The following is a 22,568-nucleotide window of genomic DNA, read 5'->3' as shown; positions in this document are numbered from 1 at the left end:
AGAGCAATAAAATATATTTGCAGGAAAATGCACTTCGCTTCTGTAGTACTCATTCAACTACAAAGACAGCTTATTGCTCAAACAGAGCTTACTGCCAGGAAAAATACTACTTTAGCATCTGGAACAAAGTAATGCAAAACCAATTAAGAAATCTATTTACACTACTTAAAAATACAAATAGAAAGGATTAAACATTGTACACCTGTGTTAAAAATACTCAAGTTCAGAATGCTCTGCTTAATAAAAGAACATTCTACTTCAGTGCATGCAAAACTTTTGGAAAAAGGTTACTGGTAAGTTACCTTTTAAAGTATGTCATGAAATAATTACAAATAAAATAATGTCTGGAACTTGCCTAAACATAATGGGGGGGGGAGGGGATAAAAGTACCCATAGTGGGTGGGAGAAGGGATGAAACAAATTGGCCGTGTGTGTGTGTGTGTGTGTGTGTGTGTGTGTGTGTGTGTGTGTGTGTACCTTGCTGAAGCTGAGTGATGGGTACACGGAGTTCATTACACTATTCTCTCTTCTATTTGTTTGAAATATTCCATAATTTAAAAAGACAATGAAGATCGTGGTTATTAAGACCATATGAATCTTTCAGGACTCAAAGAACAATATCCTAAGAAGGGTGAATTTTAATTTATGTAAATTGTACATCAATAAACTTGATATAAAGAAAGAAAACTGGTTACGTTTTGGAACTGAATTAATCCTTCCAGAAGTAAATTCAATTTTTTTATCCTATTATTTTATCATATTATCGTATTATTCCGAAACATTTTATGGCTATAATCTGTACGAATTTTGATCTTAAGGTAAGGTGTTTAATCTCAAAAAAAGATCTTCATCACAGACTAAGAACATATACTACCGTATGCCCTGTAAACAAGACTTGATGAGAAGTTAATTCAAAAGACTGGTTTTTCTTTCCTGGGGTGGGGAGGAGAGTTAAATGTAGATGGGGAAAACACACCTATATTTAAGTAAAGGAAAAAACACACACAATTGCCTTACAGTTACATAGTTATCTCAGTTTCCCACTTAGTGCTAACACATACACCGTGTCTGTCAGAGAACTGAAGTTCCTCCCATGAAGAGTGGGTGGATATGAATAACTAGCCAGTAATCTTCCAGAGATGTTAAAGAACAGTTACCTGCAATTTCTTGTAAGCGATCTTCATCAATGTTAGGGTCAAAATCACTTCCCAAGACATCTGTGCTCCAGGTCTCGCTCACTGTTTCTGATATATCCCTATCTTCTGTCAGTCCCATCATGTCACGGATTTCAAACTTCCTCAGCTTATCATCAAGATTATCTTGCGTTGTAGCTATCAAAAACAAAATTAAGCACTTAAAAAATGGTAGCACAGCTATGATTTCTTAATCAACTTTAAGGAACTTAAAGTCTTTGAACTTCATGTTACATATTTTATACTTCACACTGAGCACACAGTACCAAAGCACTGAATTATTCCCTCATGAATATAGTCTGTCCGTCTCTGAACTGTGCTCAGCATATGTACTTCCCTGGTAGATTAACTGATGCAATCAGTTGTCTCCCTGTATCCACAACTTCTGCAGTGACTTTGATCAAGAACTGGGATGCAGTGCCCTCTCTCTGCGCTTGCACAGGCCATGTTACTTGTTTTGGCCAAAAGGGTAAAGGAGGAAGTGTGCCAGTTGCAAGGCTAGGCCTCAACTTTATAAACTTCTGCTTTCTTTCTTCCCCTTGCTTCTCCCATGAGAACAAGCCTGCTGGGGGATGAGGGATGACACAGAACAAAGTGAAGGTCATCCTAGACCAGCCAGCTCCCCACTGACCAACTGACCCCCACGTAAGACAAGCAGAGCTCCCCTACTTGACCACCGGTGACCGTTGATGCATGAGAGAGCCCAGTCCAAATCAGAAGAACCACCCAGATGACTCGCAGACTTCAGAGCAAAAATAAATGCTTATTGTTTTAAGTCACTAAGTTTTGAGGTGGTTTATTATGTAGCACTGTGGCAATAATTAACTGATAAATCCATTCTAAAACAATCATTTTTCTTCATTTGACTTGGATATACCTCCCCAATTCTAGAGTTTACTCTCTTCCCTTGAACAGTGAGAAGCAGTCTGCAATTTGCCTCAATTCACTCCTTAATTTAGTATTCACTAAGTGTAGCCTACCAACAATCTACATCAGAATAACCCAGAGGGCTTGTTAAGGAAGTGAGTCTTTCAACTTCTGTCTTAAGCTAATATTATTTCAATCTGTTATTTTAGAAAATTTAATCCTAATTCATACAATGACAAACTGATCCAGTAAAATATAGCATTATTTTTATTCAAGCCACATATATCCCAACGGGAAACACTCTTCCTTTCTTATATGGACAGAACCAGGATTTCTAAAACCGAGACATGGGAAATGGCTTTTTTTTTTTTAACTCACCACATAATTTTTATGCACACTAAAATCTAAAAATCCCTGCCTCAAACCCAGTTGAGGGCATCTACCCTTGAAGGACTCCAGTGATCTTTAAATAAACACATCAAAAAACCTTTTTCAAATTAATCTTTCTAAAGCACACTAGGGACCCTCCCATTTTTTAATCCTTACCTTGCGCCATGCCCCTACTTGGTAGCTCCTGAGTAAGTATTATGGTTTCCCACCTCTGGGACTTGCTTATACTATTCCTTCACCTACAGTGCTCTAGCTCCATCTCTGCCAATGCAATGCCAGCCAGGCTTTAAGCTAGTATTTTCTTCCAATGAGCTTTTCTCTACACTTTGAAACACTGTTCTCTCTCACTCAGAACTGCCAAAGCACTCTTATGACACTTTCAATCATTTGTGTACCATTCTCTCCCTAAGTTCCTTGAGCCATGAGGTTTGATCTTTGTTTCCCTTAAAATTTTGATATTACAGAACTGAAATATCAAATATTACAGAATTCAAGCAATTCATTTTAATTAGTCTATACAACTTAAGCCTAAACAATTCACCAACTAAATTTACCAACTAAACACGTTTCTAAAAAGTGAAGGAACTATGAATAAATGCAAGTTTAATGGTCATTATGTAATCAACTTAGGTTTATTCTCTTCCTGAACACAGCCAACTTACATGGAAACACTGTTTATCCTGCACCAGGTAAACTCTGTGCTCCCTGAGCAACTGTGTCCAACCTCACTTTACCTTGCTCGTGCTCTAACAGCTGTAGAGCTTCAACTCCATTACTCCCAGAAGGCCCTGCTCCAAGTTCTGATACAGACTCTCCTTCCAGGTCTAGAGACGATACCGAATTGGAGCGATTTGAAGGACCTAGAGAAATGTTTCTACTGTGAGTGAGCTTTTTAAAACAGTCATGAGCCATCATGCAATTTTTCATGCCTTGATAAGAGACTAAAGACTGATTAAAGTGGTTTTTAATAAAAAATTTATTTATTTTTTGAGGGAGTAGCTCACAGTGGATTGAACTGGCGACCTTGGTGTTATCAGCACCACGCTCTAACCAACTGAGCTAACTGGCCACCCCTGATTAAAGTGCTTTTAATACTGCACTTATACCTTAAAAATACACATGCACTGTAAGCCAGCAATTCTGCGTCTAGGAAATTATCCTAAGGAACAAATCAAAAATTCATCTAATTTTTGCTTGTTTCACGGCTTATGTCTGAAAAGTGGAAGCAATCTACATGTTTAATCATAGAATATTTAAATATGCCCATTTAAAATGAAAGAAAACAGCCATTAAAAGCCATGTTATTTAAGAATGTTCCATTATAAAAGGAAATTTACTGTTATTTTGGTGAACAAAAAGGTTTCAAAACAGCATAGACCTAATCTTGCTATAAATAAATATATTTTTATATATAAAAATATAAATATAAAGTTAACATAATGTTAACTGTTATTAATAGAATGGTGAGATTACAGATGATTCAATTTCTCTTCAGCATTTTCTAGAATGAACGCACATTACTGACGTTTTGAGACGTTAGAGGAAAAGGAAAAGTTATTACATTTTATGTTTCTGTTAAAATGTTAGTAAACTTGAACTTTTTTCATTAAAATAGTTTGTCTTAGATCATAGGGTGACATTCTCACTTCACAATCTTGGCTTTTAATGATTGTTTTATTCCTATTTCCATTGTATCTTTCTGTTTCGTGTGTGTGTGTGTGTGTGTGTGTGTGTGTGTGTGTGTGTCCAAAGAAATAAAGAACATTAAAGCATAAACAACATCCTGAAATACTGAGTCCGTTTTTTTTCCATTCAGACATGCACTAAATCCCTCTAAAGGAGCTCTATAAGCTTTGGTATAGATCAACACTAGAGAAATAAAACAGCACTTTTCAAATATCCATGAAGACTTGTATCTTTTCCATGTTATATGACCAAACGTCTCTTGCAATCTTTCTTTTCAAATTTTATTCAAAAAAATATTTTTACAGCCAACTGTTAAAGATCATTAGAGGAAAACTTCATTACTCTCCTCAGTGAGGGGCACAGATGGTAGAATTATAATTTATAAGGCTCCTTTAAAGAACACAAAACAAAATATTACTTGAATCACACAACTCCTTGAATGAAGTAACCCTTCACCTTCAGATATTCCTTCCAGATTATCACTGCAGAGGGAAAAGCGCAAGGTTTTATCAGGTTTACCGTGGAGTTTGTTTTCATCAACAGGGACATCTCCTTGTCCTCCATCCGAAAGTTGCATGTTTAGGACCTAAAACATAAAATGCCATTGGTTTATCACAACTGAAAGATTACTGATATGAAAACAAACCACAGCAAATGCGTATTTAAGATTTTCTGCTCTTCAGTTATCCTTTTAAACTAAAAAACCTATTTCTCTGTTATTCTGGTCAAGCTTTTTAATACCTCTAGGAGAAAAGTGTAAGTATTGGAAGAACTGAATCTGTGCCCTTCCATCACCCTACTGGTGTCAGAGACTGAACAGGCAACCAGATATCAAATGAGCCGAGGTCGAGATTATGAGAACCAAAAGGCTCTAGAGTCAGTGGGCCGGTCCTTCTGGTTCTGCCATGGGCCAACTATGTGATCTTAGATAAATTATTTAAACTCCTTAAATCTCGGTTTCTTCATCTGTAAGATGGTCATAACAGTATGTGTGCCATGGAGTTGTTGAGAATTAAATAAAAAGATACTCATAAAGAATTTGGCATAGTAAAATGACATAAATTTGCAGTCCATTTTTTCAAAAGTTAATAACCTAAGTCAATAGGAAAAAAACATGTAAACAAATTATCTTGTAGGCACCAGAATTCAGTCTAGTCTGAATCTCCACTTGACCACCATATACATGGGCAGAAAAGTCCATACCAGAAGCTGAAGTGTGACTTCACTGCCATCTCGAACTTAGAGCTGAAGTCTTTTTATATTTTCTATATGTTAGATGATTTCCAAATTGCATAATTACTTCTCACTCCCCATAGGCCTCAAAACTCAGCTTTGTATGTGTATCTCCAACTTAATGAAGAATTGAGTGCTTTGTTGGAAGTCACACAGCATGTTTAAGCACACCTGAAACTTGAACTCACAGCCACTGAGTACCTACGCTCTTGCTGGAATATGAAGGAAGAATAATATCCTTACTTAAAAAGAAGAAACAAAACAAAAACAAAAAAACCTCTAGGTGCTGCTTTGGCCTTGCACTTAAATGTTAAATTAAAGGGTTTGTAATGGCTCTATATATTTACTCATGTGATGCTATTAAAATGTTATTTAAAATTAGAATTTCTTTCCTATTTGCTTGAAATTAAATGCAGACATAAAAATTTTACATTGTGTACTTTTAAGATAACCTGGACCTTTAAAGTCATAGTGAGAAATAGGCAACGAATCTTCAGGCAAAATCCATCTAAAGGCCTAGACAGTGGTATGAATAAACAGAAAGCAAAAGGATGACAGCACAATGAAGATATTCCCCTGCACAGGAATGCAGACTACTGCCTTCAAGGCTGCCACTGAGCTGGTGATGGGGGAAGGTAACAAGGGAAGGAAAATGCCACAGAACTCTCTGACTGCCATTCAGCAGTTTTTTCCCTCAAGAAGCATTCCCCTGGTTGTTGTTTTTGATTATATTCCCGAGTTCCTAAAAAGTTGATTCTAATTATTTTGGGGTGTTATTTTCCCTGATACATTTTTTTCTAAAATAATCCATCCTACAAGAACTTATACAGCTTACACATTTTTCTCTCTCATTTTCTCTCTCTTCCTCCCCTCCCCTCCCCCGTGTGTGTGTGTGTGTGTGTGTGTGTGTGTGTGTGTGTGAGACAGAGTCTGGGAGTTTGACACTCCTCTTTCTTACGAGTGATGCCCCAGTTCCAAGCATAGCCAACTACCATCATCATTTTATCAACCATTATAACTAGTCCTTTCTTCCCAGGCCAGGACAAGGTTTTCTTGAATAATAAAGAGTCACTGCTGAATGTAAAATGCCACTTCTTTTTCAGGATGTCACAATCTACGAGAACAGATTCCTACCTTTAGAGTCAAGATTTCTTCTTTCCTTTTGTCCCTGCCCCAAGCTATTCTGTTTACAAATGTCTTAAAAATGATTCCCACACCCCAATCCTATTTCTTCAAAATATTTTACTTTCTTAGTTTTCTTTTCAGTTATCTCTTCCATTTCTTCCTAACTGGCCAAAGAAAAGAAAAGTATTTCTAAAGAATCTTTGGCTCTTTAAAGCAGGAATGCCACTAGTAATCATTAGAAAGAAAAGAAACATAAAACACTTCCTAAAGGTCACTGGAAAAGTCTCTTCAATTTCCATAGCATAATCTCCAGGTTTCCTGTCTCTTTTACTATTTGGGAAATTCCTTTTGGTTTGTGGACTTGGTCACCAACTTCAGTGCCATAGATGTATTAATGTGAAGGACCTCCAGAACTGTTCACAGGAGGTTTAGCATTTGATGCTGTGTCATGGTAGGCCCACTGAAGATAATGAAAAATATTCATTAAATGCATACTGGTTTATAGAAGTGACCATTAATTAGAATAGAATCTAAGTTTCTTAACATCAATGGCTATAAGTTAAATGCACCAATACATTCATACCTCATTTTCTGACATCATCCCTGGAGTAAGCTGGGGACCTGTCCCTAAGGCGATGACCAACACTTCTGGCTGTACCTCCTGGATGGTTTCTTGAGATGATCCTTCATGGTCCAGGTGGAAGTCCATTAGCACATTGGTGCGGCTTCTGTTCCGAGTTGCTAATAAAAATATTTCAAATAAGACAATTTAGAGAAAGAGATAAAATGAAGAAAACGGGACACTAAATACAAAAATATATTTTCTATTAATATAGAACATTTGCGCATGCACAAAAAAATAATGGTGAGAATATGAGTATGAAAAAGAACCTATATCTTCCCAGTTACTCTACTGATGACTAATATAGATTCTCCTTCAAAACTGAAAATCAGAAATGATCCATGTTCACCTGACAGGGAGTGACACACAGATGATCATACCTGCAGAGCAGCAAACACATCCCAATCAATTTAAGACTTGGCATGACAGGAAAAGTATTACCTTATTTCTTATCTTTTCAAGATACCTTCAACTATTTTTTTTCTATAAAATGATTTAACTGCCACAGGTCTCCCATACTAATAACTGAACTTACAGGCATTAGAAAATGTCATATAGAAATCTGACAGCCATATAAAGTAATATACGTTAATTAGGCAACTGATGACAAAACCAGAACCAGTTTTTGAAAACACAATGTTTTTCCTGAAATGTAGTAACCTCTTTCGAAACATGGAGGAGAGATTTCCTTATGTTTGAATACAAGTTTCCTTTCTGCTTACTGAAAATATTCTAAATTAATACAGGATCTAATTATTTTGGGGTGTTATTTTCCCTAATACATTTTTTTTCTAAAATAATCCATCCTACAAGAACTGAAGGATTTAGATAGTCAGTGATAATTTCTCTTGTAAGTTTCAGTCCTCTATGATAAGTTTCAATTTTCTTTCAGAGGTCAATATAATTCAATGCAATCAGAAGACTAACTAGAAATTCTATTTCAGTGCAAAATAAAAGTAGGACATAAAGCAAAAACACTCTGTAGTAATAAGTCTTTCAGCTTCACTTTGAGTGAAAGCTGACCTACTTAAAGACAGAAATATAAAGAATCATCTTCTCTCCACAATGCTGTAGATCTGTTCATTAATCTCCTACTCTCAAAATTCAGAGTACACATCAACTTTCAAGTCACATTCACTCACACCTTTATTTGCTGACCCTCATGTCTTCTGAATGGTGAACTTAAATTCAACTTCATGAACAACTCCATGAATCTTAAGTAACAAACTTTACAATCTATGAAAGTACAAGTAATCAAAATTCATGTAGCAATTTACACAAAGAAAAGCAACATGCACATGGAGCACACTTTTATAAACTGTTTCTTAAATAAAAGATGTAAGAAGAGGAAAACAGCCTATTACCCACCAAATGGGGTTACTAGAGTAATATGAGCAGTAAGATTGGTGGCTGAGGAATCCCAGGCAGTGATGGCTGCTAACTGTTGTCCTGGGTTGGGAAAGCATTAAACAGAAAGAAAATCAACCCTCTAAATAATGGACACAATTTTTTTTAAAATATGAAATAAATTCAATGACCAGATCACATGACTATACAAAATACTGGGCAAACATTTGAAATTTACTTTCCATTACCTCCATATTTAATGACACCTTCTGGATGACAAGAAATGACAGAACTAATGTATAGAAGTGAATAATGGAGAAAAACAAAATCTCTAATTTACCAAATCATTTCTTTGTTTAAAAAAAGTACAAATAGCCTATAAGATTAAAAATTAAGTGTCAAAGTTCGTTTTTTTCTACTTTTAATTCTAAAAATTGACATTTTGAAATGATGAAAGCCAGAGACTGACAGTTCTTAACAAATCAGCTCATGGAAGTTTAAAAATGAAATCCTATTCTTCAAAATGTATAAAATATAACTATTTATTTTCACTAATTATCGCTGAGGTCCTCGTTAGCATTAAAAGATTGTCACTAAACTACTCTGTTCCCTGGGCCTAAACACTCTTTTCCTGTCTTGTTTACTTTGTGTAACTCCTATTCATCCTTCAAGAGAAAGTGCAGGAGTCACCTGCTCCAGGATCATCTTCTGATGCCATCACCACCCAGCTAAGTTAGGTGTGCTGGTAATCCTCTATGCTTATCGCCATCACACTTAGTACACACCGGGAATACTGGTCTCTTCTTATTCTCCCCAACCAGACTATATAGGCAACTAACTTAGAGTATGGACATATCCTACGGTCTCTGTATCCCCAGCATCTAACACAATGGCCCACCTGCAGGACAGTAATTATAATACCTACTCATTTTGTGTATAAAGTCATTACCCAGTGTCTTGTACACAGTATATGCTCAATTAATTTTTTGGTGTATACTTATATATAATAGATGTTAACTAAGTGAATAAAGCTTAATTAAGTCTAATTCTTAAATAAATGAATAAATGACAAAATAAAATGGAAGTTGCTTTATTTTACAAAATAACAAAGATATCTTAACTCCGCTGATAAAAGACTGATTATTAATAACAATAGTGAAAAAATAGTAACTATGTATTTTCAACTTTATCATTAGAAACTTCAAAAATTTTATTATATTATTTAGAACTTAGAAAGGACAGGGCTACACAATTCAAATAATGACTACCTATAACAAATAACACTTTCAAGTTTTTCTAAGAAAAGACAGTAAAATATAAACAAAGTATACTGTAGGTGGCATGATTTCAATTAATTATGAAAAGTATGTCTAGATAAAGCTAAAGCCTCCTGCTAAGCCTTAACTAATTTGGTGCTATTGTAAAAAATTGAATTACTATCAGTAAACATGAAGAGAAGGACATTTCCAAATTATTTAAAATTATATTCCAAAACACTGAGCAATAACAAAGGCTAATAAAGAAATATTAAATTTAAGGGAAAGCCCCAACATGAGAAGTCTCTTTACCTATAGGCAATCGATTCTTTTTATTTGCTGGAGTGGTGGCTGGAGACAGCTGAGGAGTATTATAGGGAGTCATTTCCAAGCTGCTGCTTTTTCCTGGCTTTGCCTGGGGTAGATTTGCCAATAAATTGTCAAGAGCCATTCTGTCTTCTCTCAGTTGATCTCCAGACATCACACTCTTCATAAAATTCACCTGGCAAAAGTAAAAGGACATTAGCTGGTGAAATCAATTTTTCAAACGCAATATATATTTCTCACACAATGTACTCATCTATGACTTTGCCCATGCTTAGATAAATGACTTCTGAGAAAATCCTATTAAAGAATAAAGCCATTACCAGAGTAATAAGCTGACTGTAGGTTATATAAACCACAGTTCTGCTCAACCCTTCCAGAAGATTAACGGAGGACATTGGAGGGGTCTCCACTGCACGGCCCCCAATCACAACATCAAGAAAAGCAGCAACACAGCTCTGTTAAAACAAGAAAAGACCACAGTGAAAAACTTCCCCTTTAAGGGAACAAAATTTCAGATTAAGGTGGACAAGCATGCAAAAAAGATTTTCTTATTGAAAATTTTATGAAACCCAACAATAAATTAAACTCTTGATGAATTAATATAGAATAATCTCCAAGATATTCTGGTGTGTGAAACAAACATGATGCAGGACAGAACAGTGCACTCTATCCTACCATTTGTGAAAAAGGAGGGATGGGGTGATGGGGATAATACATGTAGGAATTTACCATATACACACAGAGCTCTTGAAGTATACACAGAAGACTGATAACAACAAGAACCTTTTGGGGAGGAAATAAAGGCTAGAGATCAGTGTGGAAGGGAAATCTCACTGTATAGCCTTTGAATTTTAAACTAGGTTGAATGTAGCCTATTCAAATATGACTAATTAAAACTTTATTTAATTAAACTAACTGAACAATGCCATAAATATTACTTATGAAATAGCCTCAAAGTTACACAATTATTGCTAATTTGATTTGGTGACAATTTTTTAAAATTAAACTTTAAAAAATAATCATAATCGCTATTTGGTTCTCATTATGATGGCATTTCCTGAACACTTCTATGGGTGAGAAGTAGTAATCTTTAGCGACAGCTTCCTTTAAATGCTGCTGATCCAACCCTGTATGCTCTATAGCTATCCCAAGGGTAACGGAAAAGAATACTTAATTTACACATCACCCCAGGACAAGATTTAATAAAGAGAATATGTAGGTTCACTAACACTTTGGCAGAATTTTCTATAAGCAGCATTTCCTATGACGTAGTCGTCACTCTTACTTTGTCAAATTTCCCAAGGCTGCTCTTCGTCCGGGCATCTCCCTCTTCAGAGCCAGTCATTGCTAACTGCTGCAAAAGGCGGCCAACCTGCAACCCAAAGCAACGGTAGGGAGACACAGGCTGTAGACACTTACAAAGTCCTCTCTATGAAAACACTTCCATTGTATTCTAGACATCTCTTTCATATTCATCCCACCTGACCAGACACAGAAGGCAGGGTTCCAAATGTGTATCTTGTCTACATCAGGCTTTACTATATTTAGAGTTATAGAGGAAAAGTAGAAAACTTTGCTTTCATTTTTTTCTCTTTAGCATATTATATAGACATTAGGAAGTAAAACTACAACACCTTTGTTTCTGATATTGTACTTTCACGTGGTTAGAAATTTTAAAATTAATTTGTAAAAGCTGACTCACTTAAATTATTTCAAGTGAATGTTAAGTACTTTTCCCTAAATACGAGGTGTGATCAAACAATATGGTAAATGTTTCAAGTAAAAAAAATTTAGTACACTAAAAGATGCATTGCCATTAATCCCCCTCAAAATACTCCCCCTCCTTTCGAACACACCTATCTCATAGTTCTTGCCACTTTCTGAGGCAGTTCTGGAAGTCCTGTTTCATGAGTGTCTTTAGTTGCACTGTCGTGGCTGCCTCGATGTCCTGAATCATTTTGACTTTGGAGAAGAGCCAGAAGTTACATGGTGCCAGGTTCGGTGAATAAGGTGGATGAGGACACACCGTAATGTTTTTAACAGAAACTGCCACATACCAGAAGCAATGTGTGACACAGAGGGTTGTCCTGATGGAGGGTGATATGGCACACTTTAAAACACATCTTCTTTCTCTCAACTGCAGCTCCCACCCGACTGACTGTACCAAACAAGTTGAAACCTGTCACACACTGTTACTAAGGTTCAATGCGCCGCTTCCTGTATTGAGGATCCCTGCCTTTCCACTGGATGGCACTCGGCAGCAGCATTCACCGTATTTTGTGATCACAACGGAAAAGCTCCGTGTCACACATCGCTTCGGGTACGGCAATTTCTGTCAAATAAAAACATTACGGTGCGTCCTCATCCACCTTATTCACCGGATCTGGCACCATGTGACTTCTAGCTCTTCCCCAAAGTCAAAATGACCATGAAAGATAAATGTTGTGAATCGATTCAGGACATGGAGGCAGCCATGACAGCGCAACTATAGACACTCAGGAAAGAGGACTTCCAGAGCTGCTTCAGAAAGTGGCAAGAGTGATGGGATAAGTGTGTTTAAAGCGAGGGGGAGTCTTTTGAAGAGGATTAATGGCAATGTGTCTTTTACTGTAATAAATTTTTATTTAAACATTCACCGTGTTTTGTGATCACACCTCATCATAGTTCACAAAGTACTCAAAGCAAATTTTTTTCCCTCCTAAGTTTAAAAGCAAACAATTCCTACAAAACATATGCTGGTTGGAAAGTAAATATTAATTCACAGAGCAAGTTCCTTACTGCCAAAAGTGAACTGTTAATCCATTCCTTTAAAGACACTTTATTGAAAGTTAACATATAGCATCATCTTAGTATCTGGGACAATCCAACGTTTTACTCATTTTGAAAATATGTGATTCAATCTTGGCTAAAATGACAAAAATAAAAACTACAACTATTTTATCATAAGAATAAATTTAATATTTCACAGATGATAAAAAATTTAAAATTTTATTTCAGGAATTTCTATATAATTAATTGCTAAACGTCCTAAAGTGATAGAACTGATCATGAAAAAATGATCATTTAAAAAAAAAAAATCATCCAAAGATATATTCTATTCCAAATAAACTCCGTCTCCACAGTATTCCTGACAGATGAGATATAACTAAAAGATTCTCTTAAGAAATAACATGATTTCAGTATTTCAGATAAGTAGGAAAAAAAGGTGTAAAATCATCTTTCTGAAACTCTTAGGTCTAGAAGAGTTTCGTATTTCAAAATTTGGAGATTTTAACAAAGTTGGTTAGTGCATATGTGTAACATGTCCAGGATATAGGATAGCATCCTGTAACCAAACACATTTACATTTCTGCAGTAAAACATAAGTACTCATTAACACTACATGGAATAACGAAAAATTATAGAGGCTCATGTTAGTTCAGGCTAGGTTTTGCCACCAAATGAAGAACAAAAGACTCTTTGTTTTCAATCATTCTGGATTTTGAAATCCTGGGAAGGGGATGGTGGGCTTGTTCCAGAAAGTCTAATCAACTATACATTCATGTTTGTGAGGACTCCATTTAAAAACTAATGTAAAATGTTTTATGACAACAGTATTTTTTTAATCCCAATATGACTGCTTTTATGTCTTAAGCAGCAAATATTTAAGACAATCTAAGGAAAAGGAATGGTAAGAATCTATGAATACTGTCATCACATTTTCTGTCCCCACGCCCCCTGCCTCATCAACTGATTTTAGACTGAATGCCACATTAATGAACAGCAAAAGCGTACCTGCATCAGATTGAATCTTGCCACCTCATTAATTGGAGCATCAGAAATTATTCCATACTGTTCTGGATTGACAACTGCAGGGCAGATGAAGCAGGCCAACAGCAGATCAGTACACATTGCCCTGACCTCCCCAACTTCCAGTCTGTCTACACAGGAAAGGGTTTTGTACATCTGGGACACGATCCACCTCAAACTATGTGGAAAGCAGTACGTGTTCTGTTTGAGATAACCAATAAACTTGTTCACCAAAGTCACTAGTTTGGCCTCATTGGAATCAACCATCTCTTGAACCTTTTGCCTGAATCTATCTGAGCCTTTCTCTCCAAAGAGCTTTTCCTGTTGAGATGGGGAGAATCTCTCAATTAGCTTATTTGGATCTGTTTCCAGATGGTCTTCATCTTCCACGAGCAATTGCATGATTGGCTCATGTAAAGTTGCTGTGAGAAAAAGTTTGGCAGAAAACAGTCCTTCAGAAAAAAGTTTAAATAAGATGCTAAAGGCACAGGTTCCTCTCCTCAAAAGTCGCCTGGGGTTGTCACTTTCTTTAAGTTCAAATTCAATCAAGTATCTCAAAACCTGAAGGAGGTAGCTTTCATCTTCTTGCATAATGCAGTTGCCATAGAGGGAGGTAAAAACTGTGTAAATAACACTTTGTGTGCTCTCCTGATTAAGTTTCTCTCCCGCAACCAGAGAGGAGGCAATAAGACGAGGATTTTCCCTTAATCGACTCAAGAATTCTCCATAAGCAGTCTCCTGAAATCCCAATTGCTTGTATCCATCAACAAACTGTGTATCTTCCAAAATCTTGGCATGTTGGCAACATTCAGCAGGGGAAGCTTCAGCACTAAAAAAGGAGCAAACAAGCCAAATAATAAAATTGACAACAATAATAATATAACACACATCCTATACTGTAACATGGAATGTGAGCTGATTACAGAATGAAATCACTCAGATTTGCTAAAATCTTTTAGACCAACAGCATCTGAATGTGTAAAGAAAAAACCAAACAGGACAAATTCCTCATATTAAATCAGGTTCAATGAAAAATAGCAAAAAGTGGGTGACCAGTTTGCTCAGTGGTTAGAGCGCAGCGCTCATAACACCCAGGTCACGGGTTCAATTCCCACTTGGGCCAGTGAGCTGCGCCCTCCACAACTAGATAAAAAACAATGACTTGACATAGAGCTGATGGGTCCTGGGAAAGCACACTGTTCCCCAATATTCCTCAATTTAAAAAAAATAATAAATTTAAAAAAAAAAAAGAAAAAGGAAAGTACCAAAAAGTAACCATTATTCTGATTTCTATCATCAGATCGGTCCTGCCTCTTTTTGAACTTCATATAAATGGAATCATACAGTAGGTACTCTTCTGTGTCTGACTCCTTTTCTCAACATTATACCTCAGCACTACTACAACTTTTATTACAGTTAAAAACTGCTTCTTGGAACAAGTGAATAATGAGGTATTAACAGTGAAAAATGAGGTTTCTAAAACGGAAAAGTAGATATATAAGAGCGAAACATGGAAATGTATATATTAAATTATATTAGGAGAAACGTAGAACACATGATAATATACTCTTTACAACAATAAAATGTATATGTACAAAGGATACAAAATTGGTGCAAATTAATTGGTGTAAAATACTAATGCTTAGGTTATAATTCTCTGTGACAGTGCTTAACTGATTTCATAAACAAAAGGACTTACCTTAATGTTGATTTAAACTATCTTAAACAAGGCACTTTGTTGGAAATAGATTCATGTATTTACAGTTAGCACAGACTCATAGTGGTTTATAAAATTTAAGACTTCAAAATCTTTTCTCTACCTGGTTATGATAAGCCGATCCAAATTAATTCTCTGTTGCTTAGCAATCCATGCCGTACGATACAACTTTTCAGCTGTCTTAAGTACATCTGCGTTGAGCCTCTGAATGAGCTGTTTCTCAGAGTTCACATATAAGCGTTCCTGTTTGAGGTGATGGGCCAGAGTATGAATATCTAGCTTCACCATCTTCAAATGTGGAAAAGGTACAAAGGCTGATCACTAAGAGTAAAAAGACAAATTTTAAAATTCTATGTAAATGAAATTGTTTTCCAAAATCAAAAGGGATAGAACACATTAAAAATTAGCTACATTTAGTAGCATGGGTAACTCTAATTTTAAATAATCTATATTTTTTTAATTATAGAAGCATTACAGATTCAGTATAGAAAAATTGGTAAATACAGATAAGAAAAGAAAAAAAGCTCCTAATAAGGCCACTGCTCAGAGATAAACATTGCAAAAACCTTGTGTATATCCTTCAAGTCCAGTGTCTACTTATTAACACTGGAGTTTCCTTGACTGCTCTCTTTCACATTGCAATCAATCAACATATTCTGTTGACTCTTAGCTTCAAAATACATCTCAAATCTGACTACTCACTACCTCCATCATCTGTCACCGGAAGGTCTATAACCACCACTTCCTAACTGATCTCCCTGCTTCCTTTCGTATACTACTCGAGTCTGCTCTCTACATAGCATACAGTATCCTTCAAACTTCAGTCAGATCATGCGCTTCCCCTACTGGAAATCGTCCAAAGCCTCTGCATTTGCTGATCCCTCTGTCTGGAAGGCTATTCCTCCAGATAACTTGACAAGGCTAGTGCCCTTACTTCATTCACAATTCTCTGCTCCAATGTCTATTTAGGGAGGCCTTTTCAGATGATTCTTTCTAAAATAGAAAATATCACTTCCTATTCCTCGTCCAGCCTTTTTTTTTTAAAGCACTTGCCCCCATCTAGCATTATATTACAGATATCTACTTGCATGTTCACCGTGCTTAGAGTTTGGCGCCCCTACTAAAAGGTAAGGGCCACTAGGGCTAAGGCTTGTCTGTTCTGTTCACTCACGGCTGAAATTTCAGAGCTGAGGGAAGAGCCTGGTTCACAGTAGGACTTGAATAAATATTTGCCAAAGGAATGAATGATATCACACAATTCTTGTTTATCTAGTAGCTAAACAAACTGATTAAAATAGCACACATATTTTAAAGCAGTATTATTTAAGCTATACTCTTGAATCTAGAATGCCTGCCAAACCACAAATGTTTTGTATGCTCAACAATAGAAGTGTCTTTGGCCCAGATAACAGAATACAACGCTGTGTCCAGATAGCAGGCAGTCATTAAGTGAGAAAAATACTTCTCATTAAGAATTAAACATTATGATTGTATACTTGAAAGTGTAAGAATAGTGCTTTTGGGCAGCCGGATGACTCAGTTGGTTAGAGTGCAAGCTCTCAACAATAGGGTTACCGGTGTACCTGGAGCTGAGCTGCGCCCTCCACAACTAGATTGAAGGACCTGGAGCTGATGGGCCCTGGAGAAACACACTGTTCCCCAATATTCCCCAATTAAAAAAAAATAGAGCTTCAATGTTCTCACCATAACAACACAAGAAAATAATTATGGGAAGTGAAAGATGTGTTTCACTAAACTTAGTGTGGTAAACATTTTGCAATACATACGTGTAGCAAATCATTACTTTGTACACCTTAAGTATATGTTATGTTTCAATTATATCTCAATAAAGCTGGAAAATAGTTGTCCTAGCCAATCAGATTCAAGTGACCTTAATATATCTATTTGGAATTGATAAAATACAATTTGTAGTGAATTAAGATTCTAAACGAGAAGATAAACTAAGGATCCAATGAAAATACATTCCAATGTATAAAATAAATATTTTTGGTGCTAAGACAAAAAAAAAAAGAAACACTAGGGCAGCAGCTGAAAGTGTATTTAAAGCTAACTTATTTAAAGAAATAAATGTAACAATTTTTAATTAAGTTTGATTTCAGAAAATTTTAAACTCTTATTTTAATGAACTACTGTTGACTAGGAAAATTTCAGATATTACTATTTAATCTGAATTTAACTGCTTTCAAAAAATACTTCCTTGTACCTTATCAATTCCCTAGCAAACTATGCAAAGCTGTTATTCCAAATCTCCTGTATGGTTAGGGCCCTCATACTGCTTTCCTCTCAAAAGATATAAATATGTCTACTTCCCCAAGATGATTCACTATTAGTCACAGAAACATCTGTGCACATTCAAAACAAATGGTGACATGCATACACATACATACATAATCTTATTAAATAACTGAGTCAACAGAAGACGCATATATGATTCTAGACTTCCATGAGGGAATTCTCACATCCTCTAGGGGGCTCTAAATCACAGACTATGAACAGAATCATTGAACAAATGGATGTAATTATGAGAAGTATTACAGTTAATGAAAACAGTACTGAAAGGGGCTCTTAAAGATCTGTATGCTTCATCCATTAGTTCTGTTACTTTCGGTACATAATATATAGTCTCTGAACCTCAGGTTTTTTTCATCCACAGAATGTGGACACAATATCTACATTTATTTTGTGCCTGGTACAAGCAATATATTAGGTACTAGGGATACAAAAAAGAATAAAACCTAGTGTGTGACCGCAAGGACTTTTTAATCTAGTAGAATGGGGCCGACATGCAAGTAAATGGCTGCTTGAAAATGTTATGAATATTATGCTACCCATAATATTACGTACCATCCAGAGTAGGGACAAAAGAGAAGGAATGACTGAGGAGTTACATACCTGCAGCCAGTCTTAAAAGACAAGTAAGTATCTGCCAGACATAAAGAGGATGGTAGGTGGGGGCAGAAGTCCAGACAGAGGAAGCCAACCAGCCAAGGCACAGAGGCGTGTGACACAGTGTAGTTAGAGCACTACCCGTGGCTTGCTCCAGACTGGGGGCATGTGTGTCAGCATGTGTTAAGAGTGAGGTGGTGTGGGGAGGGAGTGTATAATGACAGATAAGGCTACAGAGACAGAAGGTACACAGAAGCCCGAGTGAAGAAACGTGGGCTTTGCAGTGTAGGTTTTAAATAGGAAATTAACATAATTAAATTAGTATTTGAGAATATAAATTCTGGTGGTAAGGAAAAGAATGAGGAGGGGATGGAGCTAGATGAGAGATTAAGAAATTGTTGACAGGCAAGAAATGTTGCAGTAGCAATGGGAAGAACAGGACGAATTTCAGAGATCTTAGGAGGTAGAAAATATGACATTTTTTTAGACACCTACAAATAGGGAAGGTGAGGTAGAAGTTGCCAATTAGGGACAAGGGTGAGTGTAGTTCTTCACCACTTTATAAACTGAAAATTGTTTCTGGTATGGTTCTAAGACCTTTACAAACTTAATCGTCCTAAGGTTCCTCTGACATAGGTACTTTGCAGCTAAGGAAACTGAGGTCAGGGTATCAAATAACTTGCACCAGGCCACACACAGGTGAAAGGTGAAAGAGCCAATACAGTACTCTTATTATTACCCTGGTCTCCACAAGAAAGACTCAGAAAGCTTGTGGTTAAACAGAAGAATATCTTATTTTTAAGAGGTGCACACTCAAGTATGTGGAAGTAAAGTATGAGGGTGTTTGCAACTTACTTGCACATGGCTCAGGAAAAAAAAATCCAAGAGATTTAAAAGTGGAGCAAAATGTAAACTGTTCAATCTGGTGGTAGGTATATGGTGATCACCATACTATCCTTCAACAGTTTCTGTGTCAGAAAATTTTTGTAATAAAAAGATAGGAAAAAGTATTTTAGAAATTCTCAAATTGTGCCCTTCTTGCTGTTGTAATATAATTTAATTCAACAGATACATTATTGAGTTTTTCTGATGCCTAGCCAGGTCCCCTAATCTCAAGGAGCTCACAGTCTAATTACCACCAAAATACAGTTCAAGATAGAGAGGACACATTAGTTTCCAATGTCACAGCAAAATATGAACCAATTTATGCAATTTAGAAATTAAAACCTTCAAACGTAGCTTCACTTAAAAAAATTAACTCTTGAAAGTAATGCTCCACCTAATCTAAAAAAGAACTCACTTCTAAACCCTTCAACAGTCCCAAAAGTCTTCAGACATTTTTGCAAAGACCTAGGTTTATTTTGCAAAGAAACCTAGAACACTAGACAAACTTGCTAGGAACTTTTTTATTTAATCAAATTCAAGAATTATAAGCTTTATTGCTTTCCTTCCTTTAATGAGCCAGTCAGAATGCTGTCAAATAACCCTCCAAAACAATACTTTAAAAATAAAATCATTGAATAAGTGTATAATCCTCTCATTACCACACACAGGAAAGTGTCAGTAAACTACTGGGGAAAACGCAAGAGATTTAAAACGTGAATTTACTTTGACATATATTTTTGCCCCCAGTTTAATTAGCTAAATTAAATTCAGACTCTGATCACTATTTTATATAACATAGCGCATGCCAGAGTATAATGACATTACATCTCTGTCTCTCCCATTAGATGGTAAACACTAAGGGAAAGAAATCACTCAACTCTGTCCTGGCATAGCTGATGGCAGGTAGAAGAAGCTCAAACATGTTAACTGAGCTCAATTCAAGTAGCACCAAGTCTACTGGGTCATACATTTTGAAAAAAATAATACCACACACACAAATAATAATACCTAATAGATCACTATTTCAAAACAACTGCAGGAGTCAAATGGAAACCCCAGAAAACTCCTGTATTTGGCAAGAGGGTCTTCCCTTCCTTTTCCTGCTCTCCACCCTTACAGCCAGCTCCACCGACATCTACCCTGGATCACCAGGTGTTCACGTAGCCTGCCCTGTATTTCTGTTCGTGTCAGTCACAACAAGAACTGTTTTTCCTGAAACATGTGATCATTTTCTAAGTTAGATCATTTCATTTTGGAGTGGCTAAAAATTAGACTTTGAAAATCTGTAATCTTAAATTCGGTTCCACTTATTACAATTCTACAAATCAATTATACTTATGTATGTTAAATCAGATTTTAAGCTTTTCAACTCATGTTATGAAGACTATCACTGAGGGCACGGTGGGGAGATTTTAGTTGAACGAGTGAAACACACTGGTTCTGTATCTTTGCACAATGGTACACAGTAGGGGCTGGCAAACTATGGCCTGGGGGCCAGATTGATCCAGCTGCCTATTTGTATACATAAAGTTTTATTGGAACAGTCATGCCCATTTGTTTGCATATGATCTATGACTGCTTTCATGCTCCAATGGCAGAGCTGAACAGTTGCCAGGGTCCATATCGCCCCCAAAGCTAAAATATTACTATCTGGCCCTTTACAGAAAAGGTTTGCCAACTCCTGATAAGCAAACATACCTACTGTAACACAGAGCACAGAGAGGAAGCATAGCCTGATAAGGTGAAATGTGTAACTTAGAAAATACATGAAAAGTTCCAAAGAGGATACATGCACTATGAACGTTAGCAACTATCCCTGAACAAACTCCTGTGACTCAAGAGAAGGACTCTAAAGTAGAACAACTTATTTCAAATGTTTTATGGGATGAGAATCATGTTTCACGTTTTCTGTGTTGAAAATTTCTAATCAAAGGCATCCCAAGTTAATATGTATCTAACAGTTCTAAACTCTAAGACACAGCTAGACTTCAAGTAAACAAACTGTTCATCTCTTTATTAATCTAATAAATTCAGGAATAACTGTAAGAGAGTCAAAAAAAGACCACTGGCTACTTTCTTATTTTATATAGAGACTGCTTCAAATAAGTCAGCAGAAGACACCAAAGCTGCAGTCTGAAGATCTGAGGCATTTAAAACGGCTCTGACACCCACGGCCAATGTGATCTGTGGCTAGTCACCTACGTTTGTTTCCTCATCTTCAAAATTGGGATAATGTCCTTATCTACTTCACTCGCTAAATTGTACAGTTCATGTGAGATGACTATAAAGTGTAAATGACTGCACAATGTAGGACCTCATTATTCTTGGCACTTAAAAGGTAGGATAATTTTTATCATTTCGCTAGGACACAATGAAACAGACTCCAGGTCCACTGCATGACTGAACTGACAAAACGAAACTTCCCATGAAAATAAGTGGGACATATCAAAGTCATAACTAAAGACTACTTGCTAATATTATGGAACCTACACTGGTAAAGGCTTATTAAAAGTGAAGGCCAACTACTTTCAATTTAAGAGCATTTTTAGCAACATAATATGCCATATGGAGGTACGGCTTTGAAATCTGAGAATAAAGCATCCATTGCAAATAAATTAATGTCTAACTTAAGAGGATCCAGTTAAAAATAACACAAATAATGACATGTAATTACCACATTACTAAGTTATCCCGACTGGGATCCTGGAACAGAAAAAGGACACCAGGTAAATACTACGGAAATCTGAATAAAGTATGAACTTTAGTTCATCACAGTATATCAATATTGCTTCACTGATTTTAATATACCACACTAATGGAAGATGTTAATAATAGAAGCAACTTGGTGCTGGCTATATGGGAACTCCCTGTACTATCATCTCAATTTTTCTATAAATCTTAAACTATTCTAAAAAATAAAGTCTATTTAAAAAATTTTAGGGGCCGGCCCGGTGGCTCAGGTGGTTGGAGCTCCGTGCTCCTAACTCCGTAGGCTGCTGGTTTGATTCCCTCATGGGCCAGTGGGCTCTCAACCACAAGGTTGACAGTTCAATTCCTCGAGTCCCGCAAGGATGGTGGGCTTCGCCCCCTGCAACTAAGATTGAACATGGCACCTTGAGCTGAGCTGCCTTCCGGATGGCTCAGTTGGTTGGAGCGTGTCCTCTCAACCACAAGGTTGCCAGTTCAATTCCTTGACTCCGGCAAGGGATGGTGGGCAGCGCCCC

The 22,568-nt window shown here is 36.4% G+C and overlaps 1 protein-coding gene across 21 annotated transcripts in view; it reads right to left on the bottom strand.

Moving 5' to 3' along the window:
* GAPVD1 (GTPase activating protein and VPS9 domains 1) overlaps nt 1-22,568 on the bottom strand; it is a 74,507-nt gene that overhangs the window by 24,498 nt on the left and 27,441 nt on the right. For 7 of the 21 annotated variants that reach the window (XR_013994499.1, XM_081067211.1, XM_081067200.1 and 4 more), the window contains 10 exons: nt 15,656-15,873; nt 13,821-14,664; nt 11,332-11,418; nt 10,367-10,501; nt 10,032-10,221; nt 8,485-8,565; nt 7,078-7,235; nt 4,593-4,722; nt 3,185-3,310; nt 1,158-1,331 (listed from right to left, as the gene is read on the bottom strand). Coding sequence is in view for 17 of the 21 variants with exons in the window: in XM_081067211.1 (XP_080923337.1) it covers nt 1,158-1,331; nt 3,185-3,310; nt 4,593-4,722; nt 7,078-7,235; nt 8,485-8,565; nt 10,032-10,221; nt 10,367-10,501; nt 11,332-11,418; nt 13,821-14,664; nt 15,656-15,840 (2,110 nt within the window). In the remaining 4 variants the exon portion in view is untranslated. The remainder of the gene's footprint in view (nt 1-1,157; nt 1,332-3,184; nt 3,311-4,592; nt 4,723-7,077; nt 7,236-8,484; nt 8,566-10,031; nt 10,222-10,366; nt 10,502-11,331; nt 11,419-13,820; nt 14,665-15,655; nt 15,874-22,568) is intronic. The other 14 variants (XR_013994498.1, XM_081067216.1, XM_081067206.1 and 11 more) reach the window with 3 other exon arrangements.

The sequence above is a fragment of the Rhinolophus hipposideros genome (assembly GCF_964194185.1).
Source record: "Rhinolophus hipposideros genome assembly, chromosome: 11".
NCBI lineage: Eukaryota > Metazoa > Chordata > Mammalia > Chiroptera > Rhinolophidae > Rhinolophus > Rhinolophus hipposideros.
The sequence above is the reverse complement of the archived record's forward strand: the minus strand, read 5'-3'. Positions and strand labels throughout refer to the sequence as shown.